Below are 11,863 nucleotides of genomic sequence, written 5' to 3' on the forward strand. Positions count from 1 at the left end.
TCCTGCTGCCCATATGCTTTGCTTAACATTGAATATATAGTAAGTTCTTGATACATATTAAAGTCTGTTGATGAATACAAACTCAAACATCAGCAAGATAAATGCCCCTCCTATTTAAATTTCATAGAGAAATAGAAGTCACTTTGGTGGGCGGGGGGTATTTGTTAAAACATTAATGAAACTTTCAAATTTGTAAAATGGAAGAAAAGCTGTTCCTAGATTTTTCTCAAAAAAATTAAATTGATATCCAAATTTATATATAATAGGCACTCTTACATTTTGAAATTTTGCAGCATATCCAAGTTTGATGAACGGTGTTGTTTTCTTTACGTCCATGATAATTCTGATGACTTTCAAATCTACTTTTCCACTGAAGACCAGTGCAGTAGGTGAGTTTTAATCTGATTCAGGTATTTTCAGTCTAATTATGGTGAATCACTTTTAAAGGGTCTTTGTTGTGAAAAATATTTAATTGCTATACTGCGTTTCCTGAAGTTTTAACTTACGGAAAATAATTTTTCCAGGTTTACTGAGATATAACTCACATACCACGCAATTTGCTCATTTTAAAGTATAGAATTCAATCTTTTTGTTTTTAGTATATTCACAGTTTTGCAGCCATCACCACAATGTAATTTTAGATTATTTTCATCACTCCCAAAAGAAACACAGTATCCATTAACAGTCACTCCCCATTTTCTCTCAACCTAACCCCACCCCCTCCAATCCCAGTCCTCTGCAGCCACTGAATCTACTTTCTGTCTTTACGAATTTGCCTATTCTTGACATTTCATATATATAGAATCATACAATATATGGTCTTTTGTGACTCGTTTCCTCCATTTATCATAATGTTTTCAAGTGTCATCCGTGTTGTAACATGTATCAGAATTTCATTCCTTTTTGTGGCTGAATAGTATTCCATTGTATGGATATATTTGATTTGTCCATCATTTGAAAGGCACTTGGTTTGTTTTCACTTTCTGGCTATTGTGAATAATGCTGCCATAAACATTCACATGCAAGTTTTTGTGTGAACTTATGTTTTAATTTCTCTTGGAGCCAAATTACTGTGTCTTATGATAATTCTTTATTTAACTTTGAGGAACGGCCAGACTGTTTTCCCAATTTACATTCCCATCAGCAATGTATGAGGGTTCCAGTTTCTCCACGTCCTCGCAATACTTGTTACCGTCCGTCCTTTTTTTTTTTTTTTTTTTTTTTTTTTTTGATTGTAGTCATCCTAGTGGGTGTTAGGTGGAATCTCACTGTGGTTGTGTTTTGCATTTCCCTAATGACTAAAGATACTGAGGATCTTTTCATGATCTTATTGGCCATTTATATATCTTCTTTGGAGAGCTATCTGCTCAAATCCTTTGCCCAATTAAAACATTTTTTAACTCTTTATTTTGGAAAATATTCACACCTACAAGAAAGTTCACTCAGAATTCCGTCCTGTTAACCATTTACCACATTTGTTTTACATTCTCTCTATATGCAGATGACTGTTTTGTTCTGAACTGTTGAAGAGTAAGTTGTAGACGTAATGCTACATTACCTCTCGGTACTTCAGTACGTGTTTCCCTAAATACAAGAACATTCACTTATGTAATCACAGTACCGTTATCTAATCAGGAAACTAAGATTGATATGGTTCTATAATTTACAAACCTTAGCCAAATTTTACTTATTGTCCCACTAATGTCCTTTTCAGTGAAACAAAAGTTATTTTTTCTCTGGTTCATGATCTAAACCAGGGTTACATACTAACATTTAGCTGTCACGTCTGTATAGCCCCCTTTTATCTGGAACATTTCTTCATCAGTCTTTGTCTTTCTTGACTTAATGCTTTTAAAGAGTACAGGCAGTTTATCTTGTATAATCCTTCAATTTGGGTTGGTTTGCTGTTCCCTCATGATTATTATTAGTGTTATGCATTTAGGGTAGGAATACCATAGAAGTGATGCCCTGTCCTCAGCACATCACATTGGGAGACATACAATATCTTTGTCTCATTAATGGTGACATTAACTTGGCTCACCTGGCGAAAGTGATGTTTGCCAAGTTTCTCCGAACTTTGCCCATTTTTAATTGGGTTATTGGTATTTTTGTTAATAAGTTTTAAGAGTTCTTCATATATTCTGGATACAAGGCCCTTGTCAGATGTGTGATTTGCAAGTGCTTCCTCCCATTCTGTGGGTTACCTTTTTGCTGTGTTGATGGTATCATTTACAGCACAGAAGTTTTAAATTTTGTGGCAGTCCAGTTTATCTGTTTTTCCTTTTGTCACTTGTGCTTTATTTATTTATTTTTTGGGGGCGGGTACGCGGGCCTCTCACTGTTGTTGCCTCTCCCATTGAGGAGCGCAGGCTCAGCAGCCATGGCTCACGGACCCAGCCGCTCCGCGGCATGTGGGATGCTCCCGGACCGGGGCACGAACCCGTGTCCCCTGCATCGGCAGGCAGACTCTCAACCACTGCGCCATCAGGGAAGCCCTCACTTGTGCTTTTGATGTCATATCTAAGAAGGCTTTGCCTAGCCCAAGGTTTTCTCTGGTGTTATTTTCTAAAAAGTTTTATAGTTTTAGCTCTTATATTTAGGTCTCTGATCCATTTTGAGTTTTGTTTTTTTTTTTTAATGGTCTGAGGTAGGGGTTCCAACTTCATTCTTCTGCATGTGGATATGTGGTTGTCTCAGCACCATTTGTTGAAAAGACTATTTTTTCTCCCATTGAATGGTCTTGGCACTTTTTTTAGAAAATCAGTTGACCATAAATGTAAGCATTTATTTCTGGACTTTCACTTCTATTCCATTGATCTGTATGTCCATCCTTTATGCTATTACCACATTTTCTTGATAACTGTAGTATTGTACTAAGCTGTAAAATCAGGAAATGTGAGTCTTCCAGCTTGGTTCTTGTTTTTCATAACTGTTTTGACTATTGCAGGTGCTTCCATGTCCATGTGAATCTTAGGATCAGCTAGTCAATTTCTTCAAAAAAGGCCGCTAGGGTTTTAGCAGGGATTGCTTTGTATATGCAGATCAATTTGAGAGGCTTTGCCATCCTGACCATATTAAGTCTTCCATCCCATGAACATAGCATATCTTTCTGTTTGTTTAGGTCTTCTTTAATGTCTTTCAACAATTTTTGGAGTTTCAATGTACAAGTCTTATACTTTTTTGTTAAATATATCTCTGTTTTATTCTTTTTGGTGCTATTCTAAGTGGGGTTGTTTTCTTACTTTCATTTTCAGATTGTTCATTGCTGGTGTGTAGAAATACACTCGAGTTTTGTATATTGATCCTGCAAACTGGCACTCATTTATTAGTTCTAATAGTTTTTATTGAATTCCTTAGGATGTTCTGTATACAAGATCATGTCATCTGCAGATAGAGATAGGTATAGTTCTTCCTTTCCAAACTGGCTGTCTTTCTTTTTCTTGCCTAATTGTCCCGACTAGACTGCAGTATAATGTTGAGTAGAAGTGGCGAGAGCAGACATCCTCGTCTTGTTCCTGATCTTAGGAGGAAAGCGTCTAGTCTTACACCATTAAGCATGATGTTACTGGTAGGTTTTTCATAGATAACCTTTATCAGGTTGAGGAAGATTCCTTTATTCGTAGTTTGTTGAGAGAGTTTGTATCCTGTAATTGGAGGACATTTTAATTCAGTGCGTCTCAGACAATCATTATCACAGCATATTTAGAAATCAGACTAAATATCGGACCAGGGCACCCTTGGGTCACAGTCTTCAATTTTAGAGTTGGAAAATGCTGCCAAATGTGAAGCAGAACATCCCTTTACTACAGAGTTTACCTTCTGACTCTCATTCTGTCCTCAGTGCCTTTTCTTGCCATACATTTAAATAACTTTTTAATTGAGGTGTAATATACAGACGAGTGTGTTAAGTATATCAGCACCCCAGAAGGTGCCTTGTGCCCCTTCCCAGTCCTTAAACCCGCTCCTAATGTAACTGTTTTGATTTCTATCACCAGTGGTTAGTTTTGCCTGTTCTTAAACTTCAAATAAATAGACTCATAAAGTATGTACTCTTTTATTTCTCACTTGTTTCTCTTAAAATAATATCTATGAGATTCAGCCGTGTTGTACTAGTTCATTCTTTTTTTCGCTGTGTAGTGTTCCGTTGTGTGAATATATATGACAATGTATCTGTTCTATCAAACATTTGGATTGTTTCCAGTTTGGGGCCATTATGAATAAAACTGCTATGAACCCTCTTGTGCATGCCTTTTGGTGAACATATTCATTGATTTCTGCACTGTATGTACCTAGGAATGGAGTTAGTAGGTTATGGGATAGGTTTATATTCAGCTTTGGTTGATACCAAAGTAGTTGTATCAGTTTACACTTCCAGCAGCAACATATGAGAGTTCCAGTTGGTCCACCTTCTGAACAACAATTGATACCGTCTTTTAAATTTTAGTTATTCTGTTGCATCCATACCACATGTCTCCTAAGAAACTTGACTGTTGCGTGTCCCAGCTTTCAAAAATGAGAAGCAGCAGAGGTGGGATGGGTTAGAGAAAAGAACATTCTAGTGTTTTTTGGAAATTATCTTAAAGTGTGCAGTATTCTTTCCTGCCACCTTAAGAGAGAATACTGAATACAGATCTTCTGAGTCAAGTCATTTGTATGCAAATAAACAACTACACAAGTCTAGGGAGTGGCTGATGTGGCCCAGCAGCATTTGTGAGAAAGATTTATGCGTTTTAGTTGATATTAAGCTTAGTCTATGTCAACAGAACGATGAGGCCGTCATACACATGTCCTTCTCACCTCTCCCCTTATACAAGACCTTATTTCTCACTAAGAGCTAGAGTGCTGGCAACTTGGGAGGTGATGGTCCCACTCTCCTTAGCACTAATTCAATCACCCCTGGAACACTGGTCCCGGGGCCAGACTTGAAGAATAATACAGGGACACCTTTGAAGAATTACAAGTTAGTGAAGTGACTCATAAACAAGTCCTGGGGGCAGCGTTGAGGGAACAAGAAGGAAAGACTTATAGGGATATAATAAAATTATGTACATTTCTAATGGGCAGTTATGTAGAAAGGGACTAATTCTAAGCAGTCTGTGGATGAGACGCACATAAAAGAAGTCTTAGTTCAATATAAGTGAAGCATTTCTCATTGAGTTCGCCAAAGAATGAGCTGCCGTGTGAGGTAATGAGTTCTCTGTCACTGGGGGTGTTCACGCATCAGTTAGCCAGCCAGTTGGTGGTGATATTGTATAGAGGGGATTCAAGTATCATATGGGTATTTGAACTAGATTAGATAACCAGTACACTACCATGTCAGATCAAGGAGTGGAGTGATTGTTCCATAACTTGTAAAAGCTTGGTTTATTTAATCACAGTTTAATGTAGTAAGGCCAAGTTAGAGGAAAGGAATAGGAGTGATCATAATTAGCGCCATCTTTGTGACATTTGGTGTTCTAGGTTTTGCTCTTTGGTCAAAGAGATGATAACCAATGGAGTGGGCAGTACAGTGGAGCTGGAGGGAGAGACCGATGGGGATACCTTAGAGGTGAGTCACAGAAGACCTAGAACATGGAAAAAGTTATTTATTGTGTCTTTGATGCTTAAAGAAAATGTCCCATTTTTTGTGTGAAAGTTCTTTATGTGTATATTTTAAAATACTCATTAATGAACGAGCTAGCCATCACTATTCATGACTGTCAGAGATTAAATTTAATGCATCTCTACAGAAAAATCCCATTACTTTGGCATCCTATCAACCAGAATGTGTAAGAAAAATTTGACGTGGACTAGACTAAAATTCCCTTTTGTGTACAACCGATGGAAAAGCTTTTTCTATGCTAATTAATAATGTTTGTGAAACTACAAGAGAAAAAGTTGGGCAAATAGAAGCAGACTTTTTCATTTATGCCTAAAATGACTTTAGTTGTATCTACTTGCATTTAATATATTAAGTATGGTAATATGAAGAAATTAATATTAATTTCTTAATATTAAGAAAGGGTCATCATAAGCTCTTTTGGACAGCACAGTGGTAGTCCACAGATAACTACACCACTACGCACGTGTTTAAATCTTGCACAGTTATTATGCCTTGCCACTAATTCAAGGTCCTTGTAAGTTAGTGAGATTTTACTATACTTTCAAGTGGGCTGAAATTAATTCTTTGAGATTTCTTACAGAAAATATCAAAGGGATTCATTTTAATAATTGAGTCAGGTACTCGAATTCTTAGCTTAGAATCAAAGTTTGTTGTAGAAACGAACTGAGTGGTGCACTTTGAAGGTGGGAGATAAAAGCCTGTTATGAAGCAGGCGGATGTCTGGTTAAATCAGACAGTGATGAGACCCACTAGTAACCTTAATTGTCGTGAGCATCCCTAGAAGTGGATGGGAAGGGACACGTCCACGTGCACACGCGTTCTGTGCACTTCTGTAAGCAGGTATAGGGGGCATAGAAAATAACAGAAAGAATCCCGTGCTGCCTCTGCTTTAAATAAATATTCCTCAGTCTAGAGTTACATTTCTTTTAATCATTGAGAAGAACCAACTGGAATGCAGCTATACAATTTTTGATGATAAGATTGGGGGAATAAAAGAGCAATACTCATTGCAGGTGGAACTTTGCAGTATGTGTTTAATGCTAGATCTGTACCTCTAAAAGCAGGAGTGGGGCAGCATGTGTACTTTCTATTAAGACAACTTTAGTTTTATTTACCTTCAGTTCTTTTCTGGGCTTTAGAAAGTGGTTGCTTTCCTGGCGAGTTGATAAGGGATCATGTAAGAGGGCACCTATTTGGGGTACTTGACATGCTTAGAAGCAGTTTTAAATTGCAGCATCAAAGTGAGGGGAGTTCTCCAAAAGGTGAGCCCACTAAGTTACATATGAGCCGTGCTTGTAAATTTCTTGCATTCTATTTCATAAAACCATGTTTTGAATATATGAGTAACTGACAACTCTACCCCTTAAAAGCAATTATTTAATGAAAAGTATATAACCCAAGAAATGTGACCTGCCTGGTACTCAAATAATGTTATTTATAAATTTTTTAAAAAATTGCAGGACAGTGTTTGGGCTTTTATGGGGTTTCTCCACCACAGGCTGCGTGCTTTTTTTATCTTGTTGCTTTTCCTTAGTATGAGTATGACCACGATGCGAATGGTGAGAGAGTGGTGCTGGGGAAGGGCACATATGGGATCGTGTATGCCGGCAGAGATCTGAGCAATCAAGTGCGAATAGCCATCAAAGAAATTCCAGAGAGAGACAGCAGGCAAGTCAGGGCGGGCCTTCCACCTTCTACAGTTGTCACCTCCATACCCCACCTCCCGTGCCCACCACTGATGGTGCATAATGAAAGCATTATGTCATCAAAAAAAATTTGTAATTCTCTTCTAATAAGGGTGATCTGCTTTTGTGCTCTGCATATTATAAATAGATGGAGAAAATGGAACAACTTCACTCAGAGGCATGTGGATTGCAGAGTCACATTTTAAAAGAAGACTGTAGTTTTATTTCCACCCGTCAGGAGGAAATAAAGTTTTACATTTTTACATAGGTGTTTGTTTGCAAATAGTTAAAAATATGACTCAGTGCTTTAATTCACATTGTAACAATTTGAAATAGCTATTATTTATTCAGATGTATCATTACAGAAAATGAAATGTGGTAAAGAAAAATTTTAGTTTTTTGCTCTACAGACTATTTTATTAATACCCTACCCTTCAACCTCACCCATAGATTTTGGACTATTGTTTTTTAAACCACAAGTACTACCAATTTATTTCTCCTACACTTTTTAAGAGTCTAACTAAAGGTTTATTCCTTTTTGAATTCATACCCCTCCTAATTCTAAACAAGAACGTGTTGACTGTCAAGTGTTTTTGTAGAGAAGCTACATATACAGTAATGGCCACAGTATAAGAAATAATAGCTCTGTACTCCACCGGCGTGCTCAGACCACATCTGCAGCGTTGCCTTCAGTGCTGGACACTGATGGCTGTGTGCATACGGCCCTCCATCCAGGTGGTCAGTGAAATATTAAGGATGGATTCCAAGTGATTTCTAGCAGCTGTAAGACCCTTTGTCATTCATTCGTTCTTTTGTTCACTTGTTCATCTATTCATTTTTAACGGGATTGTGTGTTGTGATATTTGAATTATAAAGCAGGGTGTGAAATGAACTCATCCAACTTCTTCCAAGGCTAAGAAGGTTAAATGACTTCTCCGAGGACATGAAGAAACAAGACTAGGATCCAGTCTCTTGAATTCCTCTTCCAGTATTCTGTCTCTTATTCTCATGATGGATAAGGCGTTGCAGTTGTTTGTTGGGGGAAAATTGCTGGCTTGAACCACCTCCTTCAATCGGTTGTGTTAGTCGTTTCAGCTCTTCACTGCCGATGGTCGTTCCTGGGATTTTAGAGCTGGAAGGGACCTTAGAGACTGTTTTGTCCCATTCTCTAAATTTACAGGCTGAAGTTAGGATATTGGGTACCTTCTCTGTGCCAGATTCTGGGCTGGCACTGGAGACTGAAAGGGGAGTAGGATACTGTCCTAATGTTAGGGTGTGCCCAGTTTGGTAGAGCCAAGTGACAAGTGCCATAATACAGAGGTTCACAGAGTGTTTGTAGAGCATAGGAGTGGAATGAATTGCTCTTCTTGGTTGAGTTGTGGCAAGTTTGAGAAAATAAGTCATCTTTGAGCCGGGCTTTGAGAGATGAGTAGGAGTTCGTCTGGCAGAAAAGGAGGCCAGAGCATTCTATGCTGAGGGGAAGCACAGCTGTTAAGCACAGAGTGTACTGAGAGAAGAAAAAATTGTCTGTTGTGACTCGACTGTAGGATGTAGGGCAGTGGGGCAGGGGGGTGGGGCTCTTGAGATGAGGCAGACATTTTTAAAGATGTAGTCTGACCTGAGTTTGAAAGTCCTTGTGTGCCATGTTAAACAATGTGGTCTTTATGTGGACTTTAGGATGGGAAGTGATGTGATGCGGGGGGTGTGTTTTAGGAAGGGGAAATAGGGTGGCCAGGGGAGAATAGACTGAAGAGGCCAGAGGCTGAGGCTAGGAGGTCCATTAGGTGGCTGTTGCTGTAGTCTGGAATGAGTCTGCGGAATGAGACTAGAAGGCAGCTGAGGACAGAACCTTCTGGAACAGCTCCCTTCATGGGGGAGCAGAGGAAGAGAGGCTGTTGAGAGAGACAAAGGATGGTTGGAGAGTTCAAGCCCTATCAATAGCCATAGTAACAGCAGCAGTCATTCACTGGGTACTTGCCACACACCAGGCACTCCACTGGGTGCCTGAGAAACTTGACACACTTTGGCCCCCGGCCGCCCTGAGTGCTTCGTATTATTATCCCCTGTTCTACAGATGGGAAGCTGAATAGTGTCATGGGAGCCAAGGGAGAGAACTTTCCCACAAAGAAGGGATGGCCAGCAGCAGGGCAGGCACTGGTGAGGTGCAATATATGGACCCCAGGCTCCAGGGATTTGGCAGGTGACACTGGCTTTGTTTTTCTCACCAGTTACTCTCAGCCTCTGCATGAGGAGATCGCCCTGCACAAGAACCTCAAGCACCGCAATATTGTTCAGTACCTGGGCTCTGTTTCCGAGGACGGCTACATTAAGATATTTATGGAGCAGGTGCCTGGGGGTGAGTAGTCACTGGTCTTCTGGTCTCATACCCTGAAAATCACTGATGAAAATATAATATGAACATCATTATTCATCCTGCCGTTAAAAAATGACAGACATTTTAGGTGTGGGAGACCATTTGTTTCCCAGAGGAGTTGGATACAGATTTTCCAGTGTCACATACACAGTCTATTCCTGGTCTGGCAATTCAATCATCAAATATTTATTGAGGATCTACTGAGTGCCAGCTGCTGGGCCGAGCACTAGAGACATAGAGATGAATAAAGCATAGTCTCTGGCCTTGAGGCCTTCACAGTTTAGGAGTTGAAATATGCTTTGGAGAAGAGGCAACGGAGGTTTTTTTTAATGACATTGCAAAATAGCATGTTGACAGTGAAATTGAACACCAGTGCTTTATCCACAAGATCCCCAAAGGCAGACAGTAGAGTGCGAGGGTGGGAGTTCCTCAGGTCTGGAGCCAGCCATCTAGTTTGGTGTTTGTTTGTTTGTTTGTTTTTAATATTTATTTATTTATTTGGCTGTGCTGGGTCTTAGTTGCGGCAGGCAGGCTCCTTAGTTGTTGCATGCGAACTCTTAGTTGAGGCATGCATGTGGGATCTAGTTCCCTGACCAGAGATCAAACCCGGGCCCCCTGCACTGGGAGCGCAGAGTCTTAACCACTGTGCCACCAGGGAAGACCCCAGCCATCTAGTTTGAGTTGGTCCCTCCATCTGCAAGCTGTGTGACCTCAGTTTTCTGACTGAATAAATGAATTTTAAAATTGGATTATTAATAAGTACTGTCATAGTTGGAATAGTAATAATTATTGGAGTCATAATGACACTATCTCTGTGGCTTGTTGGGTGGGGTAAGTGAGATAATGTTTGTAAAGCTCTCAAAACGGTGCCAGGCAGAGAGCAAGAAGTCAGTAAGTGCTCATTTTAAGAAAATAATGATAAAATTAATAGTAATCTGAATGTAAATATAAAAACTTTAGTTAGAAATCTGTATTCATCCATTCTTTCAACTCATAGTTACTAAGAGCCTGCCATTACATGAAAAACCTAACTATATGTCTTGAGAGCCAGGCAATGTGCTAGATTTTGAGGGTTACATTTATGATGACGTACAGTTTCTTCTTCCCTCACATTGCTCATAGTCTAGCAGAAAACACTGATTTGTGTTCCAGACTTGAGGTCTTGAGGATGACCACAGAGTTGGAGGTAGATGTGCACCTCCCCTTTTACAGATGGGGAAACTGAGGCATAGCAGGGTCCCATAGCACTGTGTAAGGGCGACTAGCTGATGCTGAGGGCCTGGACAATAATCTCTGAAACACAGGGTCAGAAGGCAGTGAAGAGAGATTTTCTTCTGGCCCCAGAGTTCAGTGTTTAATAGTATAATTGGGGTCGGGGGTGGGTGGGTGGGTGTTAAGACCCTCCTGCCCCTGGGACCTGGCATTAGGAGCTTCTCACAGTGAGGTCAGAGAGCCCCAACCTCCTCCGATTCGGGTCCCTGTCTCCCTTAAGGGCCCCTCACTCTGCTCCTGTCCACCTCTGATTTCAGGGTGAGGTATAAAACGTGGCTTTGACCCAAGCCCAGTGGCTGAGACGCTTGTGCAGCATGCGCAGTGTCAGGCCAGCCCTTCAGAGTTCAGGGAGCATTGTTGCGCTCTCTTCCTGATTCTGTGCAGCTGAACAGAGCTAAGCCCGAAGGTGGCCTGGCTGAGTTTCGGGGGTCACAAGGGGTTCCTTTCTGCCCTACACCTCTGGTCAGGCTGATGTGCTGGTTCACGCCCCATCCCTTCTCTGACTGCGCTGCTTGCGCATCTGGGAAAGAGGCAAGAGAGAGGGAGGAAAGATGTTGCGTGTAGCCCAGATACAGTGATGTGGGCGCAAGTGCTTACATTAGGTTAGAAACATCACTTCACTTTATTTCCCTGAACCCTTATAATTGACTCTTCATCGCCCTGATGAGTTTTTGTTTGTTTGTTTTGTTTTTTTACTGTGTCCATTTCCAGGGAGCCTTTCGGCTCTTTTGCGATCAAAATGGGGGCCGATGAAGGAGCCCACCATCAAGTTCTACACCAAGCAAATCCTGGAAGGCCTCAAGTATCTCCACGAAAGCCAGATTGTGCACAGAGACATAAAGGTACTTGCTTGTCTGAGCCAATGAGATTTTACTTTGCATCTCAGATCACATGAGCCGCTGGAGTGTCTGCAGGTGGACCAGCTCACGG

At 40.5% G+C, this 11,863-nt stretch overlaps 1 protein-coding gene across 1 annotated transcript in view; it reads left to right on the top strand.

The window, feature by feature from the left end:
- The window catches only part of MAP3K15 (mitogen-activated protein kinase kinase kinase 15), a 156,330-nt gene that overhangs the window by 116,060 nt on the left and 28,407 nt on the right, over positions 1–11,863 (top strand). The window contains exons 13-17 of the mRNA XM_007469314.1: positions 294–389; positions 5,461–5,548; positions 7,137–7,270; positions 9,516–9,643; positions 11,645–11,775. Coding sequence (XP_007469376.1) covers positions 294–389; positions 5,461–5,548; positions 7,137–7,270; positions 9,516–9,643; positions 11,645–11,775 — 577 coding nt within the window. The remainder of the gene's footprint in view (positions 1–293; positions 390–5,460; positions 5,549–7,136; positions 7,271–9,515; positions 9,644–11,644; positions 11,776–11,863) is intronic.

The sequence above is a fragment of the Lipotes vexillifer genome, unplaced genomic scaffold (assembly GCF_000442215.2).
Source record: "Lipotes vexillifer unplaced genomic scaffold, Lipotes_vexillifer_v1.1 scaffold1442, whole genome shotgun sequence".
NCBI lineage: Eukaryota > Metazoa > Chordata > Mammalia > Artiodactyla > Lipotidae > Lipotes > Lipotes vexillifer.